This window comes from Dromiciops gliroides, chromosome 5 (genome assembly GCF_019393635.1).
Source record: "Dromiciops gliroides isolate mDroGli1 chromosome 5, mDroGli1.pri, whole genome shotgun sequence".
NCBI classification, from domain to species: domain Eukaryota; kingdom Metazoa; phylum Chordata; class Mammalia; order Microbiotheria; family Microbiotheriidae; genus Dromiciops; species Dromiciops gliroides.
In genome coordinates, this window is record NC_057865.1 from 286863543 (window position 1) to 286889190 (window position 25648).

The 25648-nt window shown below is 48.2% G+C and overlaps 1 protein-coding gene across 1 annotated transcript; it reads left to right on the forward strand.

The window, feature by feature from the left end:
- Nucleotides 1-9339: 9339 nt before the first annotated feature.
- On the forward strand, nt 9340-25245 carry RASD2 (RASD family member 2). Its single transcript, XM_043968616.1, has 3 exons — nt 9340-9646; nt 17860-18139; nt 23985-25245. Exons 2-3 carry the CDS (start codon nt 17869-17871, stop codon nt 24512-24514), a joined length of 801 nt encoding a protein of 266 aa, XP_043824551.1. The 5' UTR covers nt 9340-9646; nt 17860-17868; the 3' UTR covers nt 24515-25245.
- Nucleotides 25246-25648: the final 403 nt, after the last annotated feature.

Here is a 25648-nt window from a genome sequence, read left to right on the forward strand (position 1 = left end):
TCACCTAATTTCCTGGCCATTTGAGGACCATAGTGGGCTTACCTCCCTCCTTTCTAGCTCCCCTTTATTCATTATCTTCCCTCACAAGAATGTAAGTGCTTTGGGGTCAGGGACTGCCTTGTTTGCTTTGGAGTGAGCGAAGGGGCACACTAACTAGAGTGATCTGCTTGGAGTCAGGAAGACCCAAGTTCCAATTCAGCCTCTGACACTTACTTAAAATCTGTTTGCCTTAGTTTCCTCATCTGTAAAATGGGGACAATAAGAACACCTATTTCCCAGGACTGTTGTGAGGATCAAATGAAATAATAATCATTGTAAGGTGCTTAGCACAGTGCCTAGAACATAGTAAATGCTATAAATATATACATATACATATATATGTATATATGTATATATATATGTTAGCTATTATTTCATGTGTATCCCCTGGGCTTGGCACAATGCCTCTTACACAGAAAGTTTGTAATAAATGTTCTATCCATAGCTTTATCTATCTATGCATGTATTAATCAACCAGCTTTCATTAAGTACTAATCAAGTCCCAGCTACTAGGAATATCAAAACAAAAGTAAAACTGACCCTGCCCTCAAGAAGTATGCATTCCACTAGTGATTACAACACTATATGTCATTCAATCAATATATTAAGCATTTATTAAGCACCTATGTTGTGCCAGGCACTAGAGATACAAAACAAATGAAATCATTCCTGCCCTCAAGGACCTTTCATTCTCTTCTCCAGATTAACATCTCCAATCCCTTCTGCCAATTTGTTTATGAGAGGACTTCTGACCCCTAATTCAATGTACTTACAGATACCTCGATCAAGCAATGATAAACATTTATTAAGTACCTACCATGTGCCAGCTACTGTGCCATGTGCTGGGGATACAAAAGGAGGCAAAAGACAGTCCCTGCCCTCAAGGAGTTTATAATCTAAAGGGGAGTTTACAGTCAAATCCCATATACTTCAAGGGGTTCCTGAATCTATTCCATGGGGACAGGGGAAAGGAGGCAGAGAGGGAAAGGAAGACTGGGAGAGGTGTGAGATGGCGGATGTTTGAGATGGCAGATGACTCACAAGCTCCAAATGGTTGAAGGATGAAGCTCGTTAAATATTTAAACAGCTTTTTTCAGTGTCTGTCAGGGGTTGAGCCAACTTCATTGCCCTCATTTGGTTCCTGGCTGCTTCTGCTTCTGGGTGGCATTAAGGGAGATGGCCTCCTGCCTCATCTGGCTTCAACTTGCTTCATCTTGTCTCAGTGCCCGGGACTGCCCCTTGCAGACAGTTGCCCATCTGCCTCTGTTGGTCTCCTATCTCTCTGCTTCCCCTTCTCCCCAGACCTAGAGCTCAACTAAAGACACAGTAGCTTCCACTTAAACCCACCAGCTCAATTGATTTCAGCCACATTGCTGTGAGAGGCAGGTACTTGTAGTACCTCAGCTTGGGTAGATCCTCCCAAGGCAGACCCTGTGAGCCAAGTGAGACCTGTTCACATTCAGGACAGAGCCAGAGTCGGCAAATGTCATTGGACACTTAACCATAGACTGATTCATAGGCTCATGGAAAATCAGAGCAGGAAGGTCTGCTGGAGACTGTCAAACCCAGTGCCTTTACTTTACAGATAAAGAAACTGAGGCCCAGAAAGTGGAGCAGACTCTGTTTGGGGAAGTGAGATCATAAGATCATACATTAAGAAACAGAAGGATAGCTGTGTGACCCTGGGCAAGTCACTTAACCCCTATTGCCTAAAAAAAGAGAGAGAGAGAGAGAGAGAGAGAGAGAGAGAGAGAGAGAGAGAGAGAGAGAAGGAACCTTACAGATGAGCCCAGAGATTCTTTTTAAAAATTTTTTGTACTGGGCAATGAGGGTTAAGTGACTTGCCCAAGGTCACACAGCTAGTGTCAAGTGTCTGAGGCCAGATTTGAACTCAGGTCCTCCTGAATCCAGGGCTGATGCTTTATCTACTGCACCACCTAGCTGCCCCAGCCCAGAGATTCTTGATCTTTTTTTGTATCACAGTCCCCTTGAGCAGTCAATCTGGGGAAGCCTATGAACCCTTTCTTTGAATAATATTTTTAAATTCATAAAATTAAGCACATGGGATTATAAACATAGCAAATTACATTGAAAGAGTCATCCAAATGCTTGTTTGTTTTTTAAGAAAACCTAGTTCTTGGACCTTGAATCAAAAATCCCTGTTCTGGTCCATTCCATGCCATTTCACAGAGGAGAAAAGTGAGACCAAGAGAGGGGCGGTGGTTTGTCCAGAATCACCTGTCTATTCAGTGGTGGAGTGAAGACTCGAGCATATTTTGACTCCAAATTCAGGAAACTATAGTGAGTTTTATTACATAGTTGTCAACTATTATTTAACTGTTCATGTGTGTGCAAGAGTCAATCAGTGTGACTTTGGGCAAGTCAGTGACTTCTCAGTTTCCTCATCTGTAAAATAGGAAGCCTGGATTAGATGACCTCTGAGGTCCCTTCAGCTCTACCTCTCATTTCCTATGACATGGGTTCAAATGCTGGACTCTGCTGCTTGTTATCTGTGTGATCAAAACCACCCTGCCTCCGTTTCCTTATCCATTAAGTGGGCTAGATGACTTCTAAGGCTCCCTTTCATTTCTAAGTATATGAGCCTGTGATCATTTTCAGCACTGAAAAAAAAAAAATCTTCTAGGGACAGCTAGGTGGCGCAGTGGATAGAGCACCGGCCCTGGAGTCAGGAGGACCTGAGTTCAAATCCGACCTCAGACACTTAACACTTACTAGCTGTGTGACCCTGGGCAAGTCACTTAACCCCAATTGCCTCACTAAAAAAAAAATTAAAATTAAATTTAAAAAAAATCTTCTTATGCCCAGAACACAGCTATTTCTACTCTACATTGGACCCAACTCCCCTTAGCATACTGGGGAAATCTCCAGGATGGCTGGTCCCTGGGTGATTGGGATGGATTCATTACCTACAGTTCTAGGAAAGTTGGAACCATAACATGGGGGAGGGATGGAAAGTAGAGAAAGTAAATTAAATGGTCCCTCGAAGAAACATCCCCACTCCTGCCTCTCCCTTCTTTCCCTCAATATTCAGGTTGCCCCTTCCCCACTTCCTGAGGTCTCCAAATACCTTATCACCCTCTAGATTTATACTGTCTTCTCTCTCTCTGCTCCTGAGTTTTCCCCGTCCTTATGAAAGCACTTGTAGTGCTTTAGCATCCCCAGAGATAATTCTGTCAGAAGCAGCCTCAGTCCCCAGTCTCCCTCAGTTGCAATGCCTTACTTCCTTAGACTGATACTAATAGTTCTCTTGAGTCTAGGGAGATGGGTTTTTGCTGTATGAGCCCTCCTGGCCAATCAGTGGTGATTCAACATGTGGGTCAGGAGGGAGATTCCTTTGTTCAACTCACACATGTAACTCCTGTTCACCGAGTTCCAAGAGCTGTGACCAACTTCTTCAACTTCAATATTGCAAGGATCTGTTCTCTCCTCTCTAGGTGAGCAATCTCTCCACCCACACAGATTTCCAGCCCCCCCCCAGCCCCCCCGCCCCCCCCCACCAGTGCCTGAATAGTTCACCTCAATTGTGCATTGTGTAGTTTAAAAAAATCCTTCCCAGTGGCCCATGATAAAGGGCCCTCCTGAGCTTAGTTGGGTTGGTCCTCAATTGGCTGAAGGGATTGGAGATGTTAATCTGGATCAGAGAATGAAATGTCCTTGAGGACAGGAATGATTTCATTTGTTTTGTATCTCTAGTGCCTGGCACAACACGGGACACCTCTAGGCTCCTCCCCGAAGCTTGGTAAGCCTCACCAGACCTCATGCTCTGTTGTCACAGCTTTTAAAAACTTGGGATTGCCCCCACACTATGAGGATGCCACAGGCAGAGGACCTTAGTAGGGGAAGGCACAATCATTGGACCACAGGTGCTAAGGCTGGGAAAGATCTTAGCAAAAGCTAGGAATCACAGGAGCTGGGTTTGAATCCCAGCCATGCTCCTTTTTTACCTGGGTGATTTGGGTACATCACTCCACATGTCTCAGCCTCAGTTTCCTTATCTGTAAAATGACGGGGTTGGGTCAGCAAAACTCTAAAATCTCTTCCTGATCTTTCTCTAGGAGCCGGTGGCTTCCCAAACCCTTCGTTTGGGAAGTGACGCACCAAGCCTTTGTATATGACTGGAATCCACTCCCTGTTCCTCTGCCATGCAGGTTCCCGGAAGTCGGTTTTAGCCGCCGTCTTCCCATAAGACCTTTTCTAATCCCACTGGTTGTTTTCACTTTCCCTCTTGAGCTAACTTTGTATCACTTGCTGTATACTCTGTTTATTGACATGCACCTGTTGAACATTTCCGATAAGGTAAGCTCCTAGAGGGTGATAATAGTCTTTGAATCCACAGCACCTAGCCCTGAAACTGGCACAGAGTAATTTGTTTATTGATCTGAACTGAATTAAAATGAATCTGGGCTTCCAGACTCCAAATCCCTTTTCCCTAACACAAAGCTGGCCTCCCAGTGCAAGAAAATCTCCTTAGACCAATAAAAGTAGAGTGGAGGGAGAGAGGAGAGAAGCAGAAATGAGAGACACTGAGAGAGTGTCACAGACACACACCAAAAAGCAGCATGGGCCAGGAGTCAGGGTGCCTGCTTCTATCTTCAGCTCTATGAGGGTAGTACTGTTTCTTCTTCTTCTTCTTCTTCTTCTTCTTCTTCTTCTTCTTCTTCTTCTTCTTCTTCTTCTTCTTCTTCTTCTTCTTCTTCTTCTTCTTCTTCTTCTTCTTCTTCTTCTTCTTCTTCTTCTTCTTCTTCTTCCCAGGGCAATGAGGGTTAAGTGACTTGCCCAGGGTCACAGAGGTAGTGAGCGTCAAGTGTCTGAGGCCGGATTTGAACTCAGGTCCTCCTGAATCCAGGGCCAGTGCTAGCACTGTTTCTTCTTGGGAGAGTCACAGGCCCTCTCTGGAACCCCTACCCCATTATTAAATATTTCTGCAAAAATCTTCAGATAGTTGTGTTCAATCAATGAGTATTTATGAAATGCCTACTGTGTGCCTGGCACCACACTAAGAAATGGGCATGCAAAGACAAAGAATGAAGCATTAAAAGGGCTTTTTAAATCTGAGATTTCTTCATCTTTCAGCTGTTATGAAACATCGTGGTAGACACAGTGAAAATGTGAAAAACACAGCCAGGTTTCATTAACTTCCCAGAGCCTGGAAAGATTAAGGGGGAGAGGGGAGTACAGAGCGAAAGCAGACAGTGAGGAACAGGGACATCAAATCTCTGATGTCTAAATATAAGGAAGTTGGGTCATGGAGTTCTGTGCTGGTAGGGAGGTAGGGGGCCATGGAGAGAAGCGGATGGTAATCACAAGCTGAAAATTACAAAATCATCTAGGGCCCTTGAAGTAGAGAAAGAGAGAGGGAGAATGAGTGATGCCAACAAGAAAGTAAAAATATGGATGTCCTGCTCTGCTCAAGAAGCCCCACTAGCTCCCTATTACCTCCAGGACCAAACATATACTATTGGGTTTGCCATTTCAAACCCTCGACAACCTGCCTTCCTACATTTGTTCTGTATTACTCCCCTTCAAAGACTCTGCAGTCCTGTCTCTCTACTCCAACCCTAAACTGTTCCTTAAATATTCCATTCCATCTCCCCTCAAAGACACAGGCCTAAAAAATATTTTTTTAATAAAAAATACAAAAGCAAAAACAAAGACACAGGCCTTTGCAAAGGCTGCTTCCCTCGCCTGGATTGAACTACCTCCTCATCACCGCCTTTTAGTGTCCCTGATTGTTTTCAAAGCTCAGCTGGAAAGCTCCCTCCCCACATGTAGCTTTTCATGATTCCCTCCCTTCCTGCCAAGGCCACCCAGCTGCCAGTCTCCCCCTTCAATTTCCTTGTTTCTGCTCTGTGTATATTTTGTATCTTCTCATAGGTTCATAGGTTGTTCCATACATAGAATGCTAATCTCTTGAGAACGACTGGTTTGTTTTTGTTTTTGTGTCTTTCAAGCCCAGCACAGAGCCCGGGCCTGAAGCAAGCGCTTCGTGAATACTTGCTGATGCGTTGTTATGTGAATTTGGGCAAGTCACTTCCTCTCCCTGGGCCTCAGTTTCTATTTCTGTAAAATAAGGTTTCAGCAGAAACGATCCTTTCCAGCTCTTCAATGTGATGGTCTGTGAGTCCTGAGAGCAGTTAGAACCAGGTCACTTCCTACTTTCTTCTGGAAGGGGAGGATAATACTTCAGTAAATGCTTGCAGAAGACTTAATATTCCCATCTACTTGGAAGAAGTATATAGGATCATGGAAAGGACCCAAGAAACCCTCTAATCCAATCCTCTCATTATTATTATTATTATTTTTTTGTGGGGCAATGAGGGTTAAGCGACTTGCCCAGGGTCACACAGCAAGTAAGTGTCAAGTGTCTGAGGCTGGATTTGAACTCAGGTCCCCCTGAATCCAGGGCTGGTGCTTTATCCACTGCATCACCAATGCTGCCCCCAATCCTCTCATTCTACAGCTGGGGAATCAGACACCAAAATGAAGTAACTTGCTTGTGATCACACAGACATTAAGTATCAGAGATGGGATTTGAACACAGGTCTTCAGATTCCTGGAGAAGGAAATGACAAACCACTACAGTACCTTTGTCAAGAAAACGCCAAACAGGGTCACAAAGTCAGACATGACTGAAAAACGACTGAGTAACCTCAGATTCCAGTCCTTATTCCACTGTACCCCACTGCCTCACCCCCAAAAGCCACTAGACTTGGATAAGGCTAACCAGGTCAAAGGATTTGAAGCTAAAATGCACCTTATAAATCATTTTACAAATGAGGAAATGGAGGATGAAAGAGGAGACTTTCCCATGGCCACACAGCTACTAGGCTGGGATTCCAACCCAGCTATCTCCAAATCTAGGACTGCTCTCATTGCTATCACCTGTCTCCCAAAGGAGAGCCACCCACAGCCGCTCAGGGAAGAGGGGGCAGCAACACCTGACACTCACATGGCTTTTCAGATTTCTTTTCTAACTTTCATGCTGGGACAGGAATTGTCTCCTTGCCCCTATTTTCCAAATGGGGAAACAGAGGCCCAGAGAGCCTAAAAACCTTATTCAAAGTCACAAAATAAACAGCAGAGCCAGACCTCGAACTCAGGTTTCCCAACAGGCAGTGAAGCATTCTTTCTTTACTACCACCCTCAGTTTATTGCCTAAGATTCCAGGGGTGAAGATGAGTGCAGGAGAAGGGACAGAATCCAGGGAGGTGGCAAGATGCCCTGGAAGCATCAGTGAATTTGGATCTGGATTGGGATCCTGGCTTTGCCACTTCTTAACTGTGTGATGTTGGGCAAGCCCCTTCCTTTCCCTGGGGCCTCAGTTTCCTCTGGTGTAAAATGAGGAGGTTGGAGCGGAAGTTCCCTAAGGCCCTTTCCGGCTCTAAACCCAAGGTCTTATGATACAAGGATTGGATTAAAGGACGTCTAAGTTTCAGCCTTTTTGAACAACGGTAGCTTGGATGTAGATGGGAGAGAGAGATGGAGTGAAAGGCCAGCTCAGGCTGCGTGGCTCTCCACCCTCCCCAAGCTGAAACAAGCTTTCCTGCTGTGGGATGCCTGGGAAGGCCTGGCCAAGGTGACTCGGAGCCCCTTCCCAGGAAGCACGTTCTTTGCCCATGTGCTCTGAATGGCTGTCTGATATCTCAAACTGGAGAGTTTGTGCGGCAGAAGGAAGAGTCAGCGGCAGCTTCTCGGGAGGAGAGTGGGAGACCTTTTTTTGGGGGGGTGGGGGGTCTTTCCCACAAGGTCAGCAGAGTTTTCTCAGCAGCTTGGGGCGGGGCGGTAATCAGTGATTCTGTGCCCTTTTCCGGGGAAAGCCTTGGCCAGGGTCCCTGGTCTCAGGCTTTTCGGTCTGGACCCATGAGGTTTTTCCCGACACTCTCTGGGAACAGGTAGTCCCACCGCAGGCTCGCTCCAGACGGCGGGTCGGGTCTGCATCCTGCCAGCTGCCTGCCTCTCCATCCTCACCTGTGCCGGGCAGAGGAGGACAGCCTCTGCGACTCCCAGTCACGGTGCCTGCACTGAGGGGCCTAGGAGCCGCCCATGCCACATCCCAGCGGCAGCACACCCCCCCACCCACCCCATCCCTCGCCAGCCACAGCCACACGCCTGTGCACGAGGAGCAAGCTGACTGCAGTGGGCCCAGGGGCTGGGGGGGGGGGGGTGCCGGCGGGGGAGGGGGGAAGGAGGGGGCGGGGTCGAGCTCCCAGCCCAGGCCGCTGATTGGCGGAGACCAGTGCTAGGGGGTGTGGTGCTGGGGGCCGAGGGAGGGAAGGAGGGCCAGCCGGCTATAGAGACTGCAGTGCCAGGAGCCGCGACAGCAGCCGGAGCTCAGCCATCCCGCGGACAGCTGCGGAAGGCTGAACTGGGCGGGCGGGCGGGCGGGCGGACGGACGGACGGACCGACGGACCGGCGGACAGACTGACAGACCGACAGACTGACAGACGGGAGCCCAGAGGCAGCGGCGCGGGGCGTGGCGGGCAGAACCCTGGTGGAGCCCCTTCTTTGAGTAGAGACTTTAAAAACGCGTCCCCCCAACTAAACTCCGGGAGACACCTCAGCAGCCCCAAAGGGCAGAGTTAGAGTGACAGATACCCGGCAAAGTTTCCGCGGTGACTTTGGGGGCTGGGAGGAAGGGGTCAGAAAGGGGGTGAAGAGGGACAGAAGAAGACTGAGGACCTAATTTGGAGAGAACTTTGACGGGAAAGCCCCCAAGGTGCCCCCCGTCCCCTCTCTCACTCCGTCCCCCAGAGCCCTCTAGGACGGCCTCTGACTCCCCGGGGCTTCCCGACAATCGCTCTCCGGTGGTCAGTTCTCCAGAAGATCCTGCGGCAGCTCCCTTCAGGGCTTCGGGCAGTGCCTGAGGCCAGCCAAGGGACAGGGAGGAAGGAGCCCGTCCGGAGCCCCTGAGCGGTCTCTGGGTTCCGAACCGAGCACTCCCGAGGGTCAGGCTCCCCTTCACCTGAGCAAGCAGCTAGGAAAACGGGGAGAGTGCCAACTTGGGAACCTTCTAAGAGAAGGGGGCGGAAACAGGCCAAGTAGATTTATCCATACAAAATGGGCAGAATTGGGTGAGCTGAGAGCGAAACTGGTTTCCAGGGCTTCTGTTTTGAACGCTCCCCGGCGTTTTGTAACCCCTGACACCTGCCTTCGGCGAGCACGCACTGCACCACCTCTCCATTCCCCCCCCCCCCGCCCCAAGTTCGGCTAGTGATCGGCCAGGGCAGACACACCCCCACCGCCGCCCCCCCCCCCACCCACCTTTCAGTCCCTGGCTGCCGGCTTCATTCGCACTGCTTGCTCGCAGAAGGCGGCGAGCTGGGAGGCTGCTCGGAGTCGCCACTAGAGCAGTCTTGAGGCCAGTAGCAACCTCGCAGCGCACCCCCATGGGGTTCCGGTCTCCGGAGTCTTCACACCCAGCTCAGTCCATCCAGGCTTGCCCAGCAGCGGGGAGCTCCCGGGGCCGGTGACTTGAGACAAGTGCGAGAGCCGTCCGATCGCCAGTCACCCCGCAGCCTCCGAAGGGCTTCAAGACCAACCACTGTGGCTGCATCAGGGGGTCGGGACTGCCCCCTCCACACCCAGGTAAGAAACTGGGAGACCCACAGTGCGAGGCAAGAGGACGGGAAGGGACCGTCTCCTCTAGGGACACAGGATAAAGAATTTTGAGTCCAAAAGGACCTTAGGAGATTTCTAACCGCAAGCCTCCCCTGTTTTACACATGAAGAAACTGAGGTCCTGGGATGTCGGATTCGCACAGTCATAAAGCTCGTAACTGCAGAGGAATCTGAACTCGGGGCTTCCTGACTAGTCCAGCGCCCTTTTCAATAAACAGCACTACGTTGCCTCTTTCTGAGTCCGAGATTAGCAAGTGCGTGAGGGCGAGATAACTGAATCCCTAAGGCTTTCTGTCTTGTCCACGGTTTATTACACCGACAAGGGACAAGGATGAAAACATGCAGATAGCAGACGAGGGGAAACCCTGCCTTGATAACTAGTGTCCAAAGGTTGAAAGAACTCCCTCCTGGGGATTTTTACCTCGGAAGGAAAAGGAAGAAGCGGGAGAGAGCTCTGAATGCAAATGCTCTGTCTCTCTGTCTCTGTCTCTGTCTCTCTCTGTCTCTCTCTCTCCTCCCCCCCTCTCCTTCCCTTCTCAAGCTGTAGGGGTAATGAAGGGAAGGAGAGAGACTCAATTTCCTCCTCTGTAAAATCAGGGGGTTGGATTTCAGGACCTCTGAAGTTCCTTGTGGCTCTAGATCTATATTCCCGTGTTCCTCTAGGAGCTGTGTGGGGATGCTGCACTTGGCTCTGTGAGGGGGTTCTTATTGGGCCCTTTGAATCTGGCCCGATTCGCTCTATACAGAGGAAGGCTTCAGTGGTCTCTGGCCTTTACTTAACAAAAACTCTCCTTCCTGTCACCTTTTAAGGTCTGCAAAGTTTTTTTCTCACAACTATGTAAGGTTGGGGGGTGGAGGGTTATTATCTCTATTTAACAGATGGGGAAAGTGAGGTCCAGAAAAGGGAAATGACTTTCCCAAGGCTGAAGAGCTGGTGAGTGTCAGAACTGGGATTTAAACCTAGGTTTGCCTGACTTTAAGTCCTGTGCTCTTTCCATTGGCCCATACTGCTTCTCTCTCACTCCACCATGGCGATGGCTGTCTACAGAAGCAGCAGTAGGGAAGGTTCTTTTCAGCTAGAGCAGACTGAGGTTTCAAGAAGAAAACCTGATGGGTGGATCACAGATTTAGAGCCGGAAGGGACCTCAGAGGCTAGCCAGGACAACCCCCTCATCTTACAGATAAGGAAACTGAGGCACAGAGGTTTGTAGAGATTTGCTCAAGATCGTATAGTTAGTGAACAACAGAGTAGGAGTTTGAACTTCAATCTTATGAACTTTCCAGAAAGGGTTCTGATCTTTCCCAGGGTTACACAGGAATTGAGGTACAGTGGGGAAAATGGAAGGGGGCTGAATTTGAAGTCAGATGCCCTGGTTTTGAAACTCAGGCTTGACATTATGCGTTAGAGGTTTCCCCTTTCTGAGCCTCAGTTTCTCCTTCTGGCAATTGAGGGGGTTGGACTAGATGGCCTTCTGGCTCCGTCTGTGATCCTCTAATTCTGTGAAAAGGGAGTGATCCAGAGGGCTTTAAGGTAAACAGATTAGGAGGAAGAGACAGGAAGGACACTTAAAAACAGAGCCAGCCAAGGCAGTGCCCACCAGCTGGCTATTTTAGATATCAGTCTCAAGGGGTCACAATGCCCCCTCTAGAAAAATCTCTTTTCTCATGAAGCAGCGTGGCACCAGGTGGCATCCTGGCTGTGTGGTATGCAGGATGTGTCATGGTGAAGCTTCACAGAGCTGCCTGCCCAGCGCAGACAGCCCAAGGAAGGTTCCAAAGTGATGGAATAATAGCATGTCTACTTCAAGGAGGCTGCATGGCCAAAGTTACTGCTCAGTCCTCTACAAGAAGATTCCTGGATACAAGGGAATCAAAACCATTCAGGGTCGAGTGTGTCTAAAGAGGCTGCTCTCAGGGGCAGCTAGGTGGCACAGTGGATAGAGCACCAGCCCTGGATTCAGGAGGACCTGAGTTCAAATCCAGCCTCAGACACTTGACACTTACTAGCTGTGTGACTCTGGGCAAGTCGCTTAACCCCCATTGCCCTGCAAAAAAAAAAAAAAAGAGGCTGCTCTCTTGGGCCCTGGGGGTCACTTTTGCCCGTAGATAATCTTGGACTAACAGAAAGTGCCCAAGGTTCCAAGGATAATGCTCAAGACCTTGCGATTTGATTCCGGAGTCAGAGACGATAGGATCTCGGCTCTAGAGATGGAGACCTCAGAAGCCACCGAGTCCAACCCTCTCACTTTACAGATGAGGAAACTGAGGCCCAGACAGAGGTAGTAAACTTTCTAGGGATTTGAACCCAGATGTTCTGACTTCCCAGGCCCCTGATAACCTTATCAAGGGGTTTTCCCCCCAGCTCTGACTCCACCCTGGCCAGTCGCATTTTAGATCACTCAAAAGGCCAGACCCCAAACTGTGATCTTATGAACCTTAATATCCTATTCCCTGGGCCTCGGGCAGACTGCTCCAGAGGAAGGGACCACAGTTAATCCCAGGACTTAATGTTGAAAGGCACCTTCAAAATCCCCTAGGCCTTATTTGACAGATGAGGAAACTGAGGCTCACAGAGGGCACCTGGGAACTAGACTTGTAGGTATTAAAGGTTATCAACCTCTCTAGAATGTACAGGAACTGTTCCATTTCTGTCTTGTATCCAGAATGCCTAGAACCTTGATGGACACATGGGAGGGGCTTGTTGAGGGAGTTAGTGATGTCCCTGAAAAGCCAGTTGCAGATAATTGAGAGCTGATTGTAGCAAGTTCCCAGAAGCTGACGTTGACACTGAGGGATGAGGGACGAGGGTCACTTTTCTACTGCTCAGGATTCTCAGAGTCTGTCTCCTCATAGGATGCTCAAATTGCTTTCATCTAGTCTGGACCTGTTTCTAAATGACTATAACAATTGTGTGGGTGGGTAGGTATTTGTGTATATGTGTGGGGGGAGAGAGAGAGTGTGGTGTCTATCATTCCCTTCAGAGAAACTATTAGAGAAGCTAGTGTTCCACCCCACCCCCTACCTTTCCATTAGATGGCAGCAAGAAGGGGTGAAAGGGGCCTGGAGCCTGGCATTGGACTCAAGTCCTGGCTTTGGACAATATTGATAAAGGACCTTGGTGCCCTGACATGCTAACACTCATGCTAGTCTCACAGTCTTCAAGGCAGAGGTCTCCCCAGTGAGCTAGAGGAGGGAAAAGTGGGACCTGGCAGCTTCAGCTCCTCTCTGCATCTCTCTCCCCTTCTCTCCCTTCCTTTCTTCTTCTTCCCATCTTTTTTCTGATTGTCCTTCAGTTTCTCTTCCCTGTTTTCTCTCCTTTTTTTTTTTTTGCATGGGGCAATGGGGGTTAAGTGACTTGCCCAGGGTCACACAGCTAGTGTCAAGTGTCTGAAACTGGATTTGAACTCAGATCCTCCTGAATCTAGGGCCAGTGTTTTATCCACTGTGCCACCTAGCTGCCCCTCTCCTTTCTTTTTCCACACTACCCTGCCTTTCTCTCAACTCACTCTCCCCCAAACCTGTCTCTTCTCTCTTTCTCCCCTCCTCTCCTCTCCTCTCTCTTCTCTCTGTCTCTGTCTCTGTCTCTCTGTGTTTCTCTCTCCCCTCTTCTCTTCTCTCTTAGCTGGGAGGGACTTTAGATGTTTAGAACTGAAATGGACCTTAAAACAAGGAATGTTCCCCCTTCCTCCTCTCTTTGTCTTTTCCTTTCCCCTTCATCTCTAGCTCTCTCATTTCTCCCTCTCACATTTCTGTCCTTTCTCTTTGTCTTTTTCCATTTTTCTCTTTTCCCTCTCTTCCCCTTTCCTTTCTTCTTCCTTTTTTCTTATCTTCAACTCTCTCCACTTTCTAGGTTTCTTTCATCTTACTCCCTTCTCCTTTGTATTTTGTCTCTCACTTATCTCTTCTCTTTCATTCCTTTTCTCCCTCCCTCTCTCCCCTTCCTTCTTTCCTTCCTTCCTTCCTTCCTTCCTTCCTTCCTTCCTTCCTTCCTTCCTTCCTTCCTTCTTCCTTCCTTCCTTCCTTCCTTCCTTCCTTCCTTCCTTCCTTCCTTCCTTCCTTCCTTCCTTCCTTCCTTCTTTCTTTCCCCTCTCCTCCCTGTCTCTTTCTCCCCTATTTCTTCCTCGTTCCTCTTATCTCTGTCATTCTTTTTTCTCTCTCAGAATGAAAGCTTGTTAACTGATTGATATTTCTTTTCTCACACCTTACTCCTTTGTATTTGGTATCTCTCTCCTTTCATATTCTCTCCCTCTCATCCTCTGCCTTTGTCTATTTAACTTAAATTTTATTCTTTCTCCTTTTTTAGCTCCTTCCCACCTCCCTCCTTTTACTTCTTTATCTCTCCCTCTTGAATTTAATTTCTTTCCCTTTCCATTTATTCTTTCTCTCCTTTCCCTCTCTACCAGCCCTCCCTCATTCCCCCTTTTTTATCTTGTCTTATTGTGTTTTCATAATTCCTGATCCTTGCTGAGCATTAAGCGGTGGGAGTTGGTAGGGTAGGGATGCTGGCAGATAGTTTTCAGGGGTCTAGGGGAGTCACTGATTTCCCAGGGAAGTATCCACCTCTAATCACCTCAGGTTTTCATTTCTCTCCATAAGCCCACCAACCTCCTAGTCCCAGACCTGAGGTTGGAACATCAACCAATCTTTGTTGTTTCTAATGGAGCATATCCTAAACAGCAGAGACTCTATCTCCAGGAGTATCTAAATGGAGATGCTGATCACCTGAGATTGGGCAAGCACATAGCCTAGGGAGTGGTTAAGTCACAAACCAATCAGCAAATCTACCTGTCCCTCCTGGAGATTTAAAAAAAAAAAAAAGCAAAAACAAGACAGTTCCTCACCTCAAGAAGCTTATATTTTATTGTGGAGATAACAGCATATTCTCTGATAACTAAACAGAGAATTGTACAAAATAAAAACAATGATCTCTTTATGGGGAGGGGTCAAGAAAGAACTAATAATTCGCAAAAGCACAAAAGGCCTCTTGAATGAGGTACTCAAGGAAGCACTTAGGCTGAAACTGGACCATTTCATGGCAAAAGCTTGAGATGGGAAATAGAGTGAGAATGGCAAAGCATGGTGGGAAAAGCACTGGGTTTCCCAGGACGTGGGTTTATAGGGTCACAGGGTTTTGGTATATAGAATGAAATCATCTAGTCCAATTCCCTCATCTGACAGAGGAGGAAACAGAGGCCAAGAGGGAGGAAGTGATTCAGCCAACATCGTCCAGCTAGAAAGTAAAAATTCAGGCGAGATCCAAACCCTGGCCTTTGGCCTCTAATTCCAGAGTGTCAGGGTGGGGGTGGAAAGAGAATGTCTCCTCTTAGGGAGACAGTGGGTGAACCCTGGGGCCCCTGGAGAAAGCAGATTGGGACTCCTGGGCGGGGCTATAGCACAAAAATGTCCTCTTCCCCTCTTCCCTCCACTCAAAAGGAAAGTTAGCATCATCCCCAGACCTGCTTGGCCGGTCCAGCCTGTAGGGCTAGGTGGACTTCTGCCCCAAGAAAGGGAAGTCTGGGATCAGGAGCCCATTTTATTAAACCATGGTCTGTTTGGACCAGGAGGAGCTGAGGGGGAGGGGCAGAGGTAGAATGGCAAGGATTTTATTTCAACTACTCGGAATTTCTACCCTGCCTTCTAGCCCTACCACCCATGTCTCCTCTTCCAGGAAGCCTGCCCTGATTGCCTGTGAGAAAGGCTCTTCCTTTGTGCAAACATGACATAGCTTGACCCCCTAGTGTCGAGCAGAGTGCTCTGCACCCAGGAGTGGCCCCACAGTGGGTCACCACAGTCACCCCAGCTCCAGAGCTTAACGTCAGAGGCCATGAGCCCAACCCCCTTATTTTACAGATAAGGAAACTGAGGCCCACAAAGTATAAGTGACTTGCCAATGGTCATACAGCTAGTAAGCATTAAAGTCAGGATTTGAACCCAGGTCCTCTGACTCCAAGTCCAGTGCTCTTTTCACTATACTCCAATGAATGAATTATTAACACAGCAAATATTTATTGAGGACCCACAATGAATAACAATCACACTTGCTGGCATTTATAGAACGCTTTGAGATTTGCAAAAGCACTTTGCAAACATGATCTCATTTGATCCTGTCAATGACCCCATGAAATGGAAGCTATTATCCCCATTTTATAGATGACCAACCGAGGCTGAGAGTTGAAGTAACCCAGCTAATAAGTCACCCAGGTAATAAGCATCTAAGGCTGGATAGTCCTCTGACAATAGTTCCAGGCTTTTCCCCCTCTACCATGAATGAATGAATGAAAGATTCCAGGCTTTCTGTGAGACTCAAATGAAATAATGTATGTAAATCACTTGGCAGGCCTTCAAGCACTATAGAAATGCCAGTTATTATTATAATTCTATGCTAATATTCCAGTGGGGGAGAAAGGATGAGACTTAATTCTGTCTACTAAGGAGACAAGGAGGGATTCAACCAATTCCATCTACGTGTATATGAACTGTATAAGTATTGTACAAGAGCATAGGCAGGAGAGACACTTCTGACTCAGGGCACGAGAAGGCAATCAAGGAAGGCTTCTGGAAAGAGAGGACAAATTGAGCTAGGCCTTGAAGGTGAGGGAGGATTGGGGTGGGGGCTAGGGAAGGGGAGCTAGAGAAGCAACAAAGCAAAATGTTTCAGGAAGGGAGAATGGCAGGAGCTCAGGTTTTGAGGAATAATTCCAGGCATATCCATCTGACCATGGGAGATAAGTCTGAAAAGGTAAACTCAGGAGCTAGCTTGGAGGGCCTTGAATACCGGGCTTAGGTCTGGGCTTTCTCTAGTAGGGAATCAGAGCCCCTGGAAGGTCTGTTTTCTGTTTCTGGCTCTGAGCTTGTTGGTGTTGGTGATGGCAATGATCATAGCTTCATTTACATAATGCTTTAAGGTTTGCAAATAAATTACCTCATTTGGTTCTTGCAATAAACCAGAGAAGTAGATATGATCCCTGTTTTGCAGATGAGTAAACTGAGGTAGACAGAGATTAAGTGACCTGTCCCTGGCCACAGTACTGGTAACTATCTGAGACTGGATTTGAACTCAAGTCTTTTGACTCCAGGTCCAATGCTCACTCCATTGTGGTGCCTCCAGCTGCCTATCTTGTTTTTAAAGACCTCTAGCAAAGTTTTTTTTTTTTCCAGCTGGGCCCATTTGCTAATTCCAGTGTTTAGCACCCCTGGGGAAAAGTTCTCTTCCCCTCTACCCTTAGTGTCTCTGGCAAGAGTATGTATACGGATCCTCCTGCTCCCTTCTTTTCTGTGGCATCTTGCAGGGGGACAAACCTAAGCAGGGTAAACCTAAAGAGCTGAGCCCTGAGAAAAGAGGCTTAGAGGAGGGGAGAGCTGAGAGGGAAGAGCCTAGGGCTTGGCAAGGCAGAGGAAAGAAGGGAACCAGAGGATGATAAGACACCCAAGCCCTCCAGATGCCAAGCCTTACACCTAAAACTAAACCTTCTCCATTGGGATAGAGGGTTATTTCTTCCCAATCAAACTCCACCTCCTCCCATCCCTATGTCAAAATAAAAAGAACAGGGAAGGCCAAGAGATGGTGGTCACCCTGAAAATCTCCCTATGTGCCTCTGTCCATCCAGTAAACCCACCCTTGTCCCTTGTCTATGCTCTAATCCATCCTAGAATGTCAGGGCTGGGAGAAACCTTGGAATATGGAATGTCAGAGCTGGAAGGGTCCTTAGAACAGGGAATGTTAGAGCTAAGAGAGCCCTTAGAACAAGGAATGTAAGAGCTGGGAGGGCCCTTAGAACATGGAATAAAGAGAGCTTAGAACAGAGAATGTCAGAGCTGAAAGGGAGCTTAGAACAGAATGTCAGAGCTGGGAGGGATATTAGAACAGGGAATGTCAGAGCTGAAAGAGCGCTTAGAACAGAGAATGTTGGAGTTGGGAGAGAACTTACAGAATAGAAAATTCAAGCTGAAAAGGATAAAATCACAAACCCCAAAGGGCTAGAATGAGCCTCAGACATCACCCAGTCCAATCCTTTACTTGAGCCGGAGTTTTGACAACCTTCTCAATAAAACAATCATTGAAAATTTGAGCTGGAAGAGGCCCCAGAGCACATTTCCCCTCTCAGAAAGGCCACACTAGATTTTAGAGCTCTTAACTCATGGTATTCACACCCTTCTCTTTCCTCCCTCCCTCTCTACCAGCCCCAAGCAATGATGAAGACAGCTTCCAGTGGGAACTGCGCTCTCAGCGTGCCCGCCAAGAATTCCTACCGCATGGTGGTCTTAGGGGCCTCGAGGGTGGGCAAGAGCTCCATTGTCTCACGGTTTCTCAATGGGCGCTTTGAAGACCAGTACACCCCTACCATCGAGGACTTTCACCGAAAGGTCTACAACATCCGAGGGGACATGTATCAGCTGGACATCTTGGACACATCGGGCAATCACCCCTTCCCAGCCATGAGGAGGCTGTCCATCCTCACAGGTGAGGGCCTGGAAGGAAGGAGACAGAGGGAGGCAGATGGCTTCATCCCTTGGGAGGAAAAGGGGGGGGGGACAAGGCCATGGATTAGAGCCTCACCTTGGTCACTTGGCTTTTCTGAGATTTAGAAATGAAAGACCGAGATATTTAACCCAGCTCTACTGTTTCCTAGCTTGCAGCCCTGAGCAAGTTATTTCCCTCTCAGCCTCAGTTTCCCCTTCTGTAACATGAAGGAGTGATCTCTAAGGTTCTTTCCAGCTCTATCATCCTATGATCTTAAGACCACAGGCCTTCCTGTCTATCCATCTAATGCTGGTTCTTCAGGTTTTGTAGGAATAAGAAACAAAAGAGACCTCAGAGATCATCTTATCCAACTCCATTTTTTTTTTCAGATGAAGAAACTTAGGTGGGAGGGTCAGTGGGAGGAAGGAATCATTTGCCTAAGGTTACTTTGTTGGTAATTAGCAGAGCCAAGATTAGAATCCTGATCCTCTGACAGGGAGCTTGTCTTCTACCTGGGGTGATCAGGGATGGCTCCGTAGACTTGAGGTGGCTGTCTAAGGCTAAGTAGACCCTGGATGAGGGGAAGCAGCAAGAAACAGTCTAAGCAGAAGGAGAAAGGCAGCAAAGCATAATGCATGTCCTGCAATCAGTTAACAAGCATTTATTAGGCACCTACTATATTCTATATTCCAGACACTCTGCTGAGCACTTGGGATTGGTAAAGAGGCAAAAACACATGAAAAAAATCTTAGAATCCTAATTTCTCCAGTCAGTCCAGAACAAATCCCTTTTGATCATTCAATTAATGAAGAAGCCTCCTTTGTGCTAGACACTGTTTCTGGCACTGATGATAAAAAGACAAAAGCCAAAGAGTGTCTGCCCTCAAGAAGTTCATATTGTAACTGCCCGGGTTTCTCCATGTCTGCCGTCTCATCTGACCTTAGCAGAACATCCTCACTGTCTAGGCCCAGAGAGGGTGAGGGTCTGGCCCAAGATCACACAGCTGCGAACCTGGGGGTGAATCCCAAGTCTCTGGGTTCTTTCTACAGTGTCCCTGGTACCAAGGGGCCCCGAGTAAGGTGAATCAGGACAAACCTATAACTTCAATTCGTTGGAAAAACAGTTCTGAGCAATGGCTCCGAGGTGAGTCAGCATTGGTGTTTCTGTATGCAGAGCAGAGGAGAACCCAGTGACTGATGGGTAGTCACCAGAGCGCACAGCCCACAGAATATGCCCCATTAATATTGCATGACATCGTGGGGGAGGAGCTGGGAGTGCATTCCCCGACACCACAGCCCATCTGGGGCTCAGACCCAAATACATCCAATTGAATAAATGAAGCACGCATTTATATTTAGTGCATATAGAGGGGGAGGGTGGGGGGAGGTGGGCAGCCAAAGGCCTTCCCTGTAATTCGCTGGTGCTCACCTAAGAGGCTAGAAATTGGAGGGTTCTCATCCTGTCTTGACCACTGCCCCCGGACAAGTCATGCCTCTTCTCTCTGCCTCAGTTTCCTTCTCTTGTAAAATGCAAGAAGTCTAAGTCTAATCTCTCTCCAGATCTGAATCCTGGGAGTTAGGAGCTCATAGGGATGTTGTTCTGAGCTGAACCTCGATGGAGTTAAGGATTCTAGGAAGCCCACACTAGGAAGGAGTTTTGCCATATTATTTGGGACATCTCAGCAAAGGGAAAAGAGGGTGTGCCCTGAGCACTTGGGCAAAGGGACACATGGAAGCCGAATGTGGCCTACGGGGGAGGGGGAGAACAGGGAAAATGACAGAAACACCCCCTCCCCCCAAGAAATGGCAAATCCAGGTGTTCATTCAGAACCTCAGGCTTAGCTCTCTCCCCACCAGCCAACACAAAACTCAGGGAAGAAGGAGGTGGGCTGGCTTGTCCTATTGCTAACACAGAAAGAACTGCAGAGGCTCTTGTATGTACAAAAAGCCCCTTAACCCCCAGCATCTCCCCCCTTGCTCCTGGTTCTGCCCTCCTGGACCAGCCAAGGCTATCTAATCCCTTCTCCATCAAACAACCTTTCAAGTACAGAAAGACATCTACTATGTACCGAGTCTTCCCTTCTCCAGGCATACTCCCAATTCCTTTACCAATCCACACAGATCATGATCTTGAGACCCTTCACCCATCAGACTCTCCTCCTCAAGACAGTCTTTTGGGGGCAGCTAGGTGGTGCAGTAGATAAAGCACAGGCCCTGGATTCAGGAGGACCTGAGTTCAAATCTGGCCTCAGACACTTGGCACTAGCTGTGTGACCCTGGGCAAGTCACTTAACCCTCATTGCCCCCCTCCGCCCTCCAAAAAAAGATAGTCTTTTGCTTTTCAATGTCTTTCCTAGAGGCAACAAGGTGTCACTGCAGTGTACAGAGTCTGGAGTCAAGACTGCAGTTCAAATTCAGCCTCAGACACTGACCAGCTTGTGTGGTGCTGGTTTTCAACACTACTCCCCAGATATGATCTGACTAGGGCATAGAATGGGAAGACTTGTACCTCCCTAACCCCCGGGCATTATGTTTCTCCTAAAGTGGTTAGTGTCTTCTATTGTTTAGTTCGTTTAAGCCCCCAAATCTTTTTTTGGGGGGGGACAGAATTCTGCCATTTTATGTCTGTGAAACGGATGTTTTGGAACCTGAAAGAAACACTTTACTTTAACCCTTATTATGCTTTAGCCCAATGCTCAAGCCTATCAGGGTTTGAGGGGATCCTGATTCTGTCATCCAGGGCATACATTTGTCCTCTCAGATTCGTGTCCTTTGAAGAGCAGGCAGGTAATTCAAAGGAATGTCCAAGTCATTGATAAAAATGTTCAATCCTATAGGGCCAAGAACAGACCCGTGCGGCACTTTGCTGAAGATCTCCTTCCAAGTTGATGTGTAAATGAGGATTCTTTGAGTATAGCCATTTAACCAGTTCCAAATCCAATGCTAGTGGTTCTCAAACTTTGTGGTCTCAGGAACACTTTGTACTGTTTTGTTTTCTTTTGTTTTGCGGGGCAATAAGGGTTAAGTGACTTGCCCAGGGTCACACAGCTAGTAAGTGTCAAGTGCCTGCGGCTGGATTTGAACTCAGGTCTTCCTGAATCCAGGGCCTGTGCTTTATCCACTGTGCCACCTTGCTGCCCCCAGGCCTTTATACTCTTAAAAATTATTGAGGACCCCACTCAATAATTGAAGACTCACCTCAAAGAGCTTTCATTTAGATGGGTTATAGCTATCAAAATTTACCATATTAGAAATTGAACCATTTTTGTCATTGGTTGTTGAGTCATTTCAGTCATACCCAACTCTTAGTGACCCCATTTGGGTTTGTTTGTTTGTTTGTTTTTTAGCAGAGATACTGGAGTGGTTTCCCATTACCTTCTCCAGCTCATTTTACAGATTAAGAAACTGAGCAAACAGGGTGAAGTGACTTGCCCAGGGTCACACAGCTAGTAAGTGTCTAAAGACAGATTTGAACTCAGAAAGATGTCTTCCCGACTTTAGACCTGGCTCTATCCACTGTGCCACCTGGCTGCACCTAATTAAAACATCTAAGTATTGCTATGAAAATAGTTTTGACCTTGCAGATCCCCTGAAAGGGTCTCAGGGACCTCTGGAGGCCCCCAAACCACATTTTGAGAACCACTGGCCTAGACCATATAGGATTATCAATTTACTGTAAAGGTGGAAGGGACCATCTAGTCCAAACCTGTCATTTTACAAATGGGGAAACTGAGTCCCAGAGTGGTTGCCCAAGACCCTGCAGGGAATAAAGGGCAAAGCAGGAATTTGAACCCAGGTTTCCTGACTCCAAATTCAGTGCTCTTTCTTTTGCCTCTCTGTCTTTTCCATAAGAAGAGCCAGAGAGATACTTTGACAAATATTTTGCTGCAATTTAAGCATATAGTGATCCCCTGATCTAGCCACTTAGTAACCCTATCAATAAAGGAAATGAGGTTAGGTTGGCATGATCTGTTCTTTGTGATCCATATCTGCTTCCCTTGGGGACAAGCCTAGGAATAGAGAAGCCCTTGAAATCATTGGTGGGGAGGGGTGTCTCCAGGTGTAGGCTAGATGACTGCTTGTCTGCAACATCATAGTATAGTAGAAAGGGCTAAGGGACCTGGATTCAGATCCCAAGCTCTGCCATTTTCTGCCTTCCATAAGCCCCTGGACTTTTCTAAGCCTGCCGTTTCCTCCATCTGCACGTTTGCACAGGCAGTCTCCCATGCCTAGCATGCCCTTCTTCCTTGTGTTTGCCTCCCAGAAGAGGCCAAAACATGGGTCCCCGAATGATCACCTGATTCACCATATCTTAGGGACTACCCTGCTTCCTCCCCCAACATCCCCTAGCTCAGAAGATTCATGTGACACAGAGCACTGCATGTGGAATCCAAGGGGGCTGGAAGCCTGGCTTTGCTACTTAATAGCTGTGTGCCCATGGCCTAGACCTTACCCTCTCTGGGCCTCAAGTTTCCTCATCTGTGAAATACAGTAGCCTTGAAGGACCCTTCCGGCTCTGAATTTCTCTGAGCCCACGATTCTCTATTAAGAGAAACAGTTTCAGAGCAACATCTGGAGAAAGAAAAGGAAGGACTGGGGAGCCCAACTGGGGCCAAAGCGATTCTGCATTCAGCACCACACCTAGCCACCACTGGTTCGAAGGAAATGCTCAAAGTAATCAAATCAATAGCATTGTTCTCCCCAGCTGTGAGGCAGAGCCCCATTTTGGACAGCGAGAATGTGAGGAGAGGCAGTAGAAGCCTCAGGGGTGTGGGATTATCACAATGGGACGTGTCCTGGCAGCCAGAGTGGAAAATACTGCCAGGTTAACATTGCCCACGGCTCCCCTGAGAAAAAACCATGGTAACCGCAGTAAAACCAGGGAATTATTAACAATAACAATTGCTTTGTATAGCACTTTCTTCCTTAACAATCTTGTGAGGAAGGTAGTGAAAGTTTTATTATCCCCATTTTATGGATAAGAAAATTGAGATTCACCCACAAGATCAGAGCAGGTAGGAATCTTGGAGGCCACCGAGTCCAGCTCCCCCATTTTACAGGTAAACCCATTGAACAGACTTTGTAAATGCACCCAAAGAGTGCAGTCAGATGGACAGATGAGAAAGCTGTGTGTTCAGAACTTAGATCCCACCTTGTCAAACTTCCTCATCCTACAGATGAAGAAATGGAGGCCCTGAGGAATGAAGAGACTTGCCCAGGGTCACCCAGCTAGTAAGTGTCTGAGGCCAGATTTGAACCCCAGTGGATAGATCCCAGGGCCTGGAGTCAGGAAGACCTGAGTTAAAATCCCAGCTCAGGCATTTACTAGCTGTGTGACCCTAGGTGGGTCTCTTAACCTCTGAGTGCCTCAGTTTCCTTAACTGTAAAATGAAGATAATAATAGTAAAACCTACTATGATTGTCATGACTATCAAGTGAGATATTTGTAAAGTGCTTAGTACAGTTCCTGTCACATAGTAGGTACTTAATAAATCTTTATTTCCTTCCTTCCTTCCTCCCTCCCTTCCTTTTCCTCTCCCTTCCTCCATCCCTCCCTTTCTTCCTCTCTCCATCCCTCCCTTCTTCCCTCCCCTTCCTTTCTTCCTTCCTTCCTCCACACCTCCCTTTCGTCCTCTCTCCATCCCTCCCTTTTTTCCTCCCTCCCTCCCCCCTTCCTTTTTCCATTTGAGTGCCCTATTCACCACACTGATTCAGAGAAATAAAACACCTTGGCCCAGACCACACATCCAATAAACGGAAAAGGCAGGGTTCAAATGTAGATCCGATGCCCTTTCACTGAATCGGGCTGTCCACTTAAGCCAGCCTTCCTCTGATCTCTCCTACAGGAGACGTCTTCATCCTCGTGTTCAGTCTGGATAATCGAGAGTCCTTTGATGAAGTCAAACGTCTCCAGAAGCAGATCCTGGAAGTCAAATCCTGCCTCAAGAACAAGACCAAGGAGACGGCTGACCTGCCCATGGTGATCTGCGGCAACAAGAATGACCACGGGGAGCTCTACCGCCAGGTGCCCACGGACGAGGCCAAACTCCTGGTCTCGGGGGACGAGAACTGCGCCTACTTCGAGGTGTCAGCCAAGAAGAACACCAACGTGGACGAGATGTTCTACGTGCTCTTCAGCATGGCCAAGCTCCCGCACGAGATGAGCCCCGCCCTGCACCGGAAGATCTCGGTCCAGTATGGAGATGCATTCCACCAGAAATCCTTCTGCATGCGCCGGGTGAAGGAGATGGATGCGTACGGGATGATCTCCCCGTTTGCCCGTCGGCCCAGCGTCAACAGCGACCTCAAATACATCAAGTCCAAAGTCTTGCGGGAGGGCCAAGCCCGAGAGAGGGAGAAATGCAGCATTCAGTAAGAAGAGAGTTGGCAGGAGGGCAGCCCACCCAAGCAGTGCCTTAAGGGACTTGGCTCTGGACGACGCCCTCAGCCACGCCTGGGGGAAGTGAGGGGCTTGGGCAGCCGTACTGCCCTCTGTCCCCTCACAACTGGGAGCCCAACTTCACTGGCCACGAGGGCAGCAGTCCCCTGGGCTCTGTAAATATTTCCGGGTCTTCTCTGCCACCTCTGCCCTCCCCTCTGATTCTCCCTTTCTCTTACTGGGATACCTGACTTCCTTTACTCGGTAGGAGAATGGTTTTCTGCCAAAGAGGAAACAGATGAGAGATCTCAGTTGGGTGAATGTGAAGGGGAGATTTCATCTGGAGGAGGAGGCCTTATCAGACAGAACTGAGACGGGGCAGGAGGAAGAATCTCCAGCTCTTTCTCCAGAACTCAATCCAACTGAGCCTCCGAACTCATCTTATGGGTCACTGTCTCTTGGGTGAGGGCTGGACAGGGCATTGGGGCCACCGAGGTGGAAGTCCTCTGTTTTGGGGAGGGCTGCTCTGAGTAGGAGGGAGGTGAGACCTATCTCAACAGCTGGGAGACCCCACACCAAGAGTTTGGGACTTTATTTTCTGCTGTTGATTTTTTTTCCCTTTCCTGCTGATTTCCTCTTCCCCCCACCCCTACCCCCACCTAAAGTAGTGGCATTTGTGTGTTTGATATGAAGTGTGTTTGATGTACCAAGAACATTTATCTTCTGAAGCTCCTTGTTTTACCCTTTGTCCTTATTCTTGTGGTCGGTGTCCCTTGAATGTGGACAGAAACAGACACCAAAACCATTGAACCATCCCGAGGAGGCCTGTACCACCACTCTCAGCGAGCCCATCTGCCACCTGTTGCTCCCTTGGGGCAGTGGGGGTTGCCTTCCCCAACAGCCCACGCCTGCCACCTGCCTTCTCCAGACATCAACCCCCTGCCTCTTTGTCCCCTCCCCCAGATGCTTGTAGAAATAGAGACTTCTGATGGCCCAGCTCAATTCCCAGCTTTTCCTCCCAGTGGCAGTGACCTGGGGCAGCCTTCCCCGGCTCTTGAAGGCTCGTTTTAACCCACGTGATCAGTAAAAGGGGTTCCTTTCCTTTTCATACACAGATTTTGGGGAGTCCTA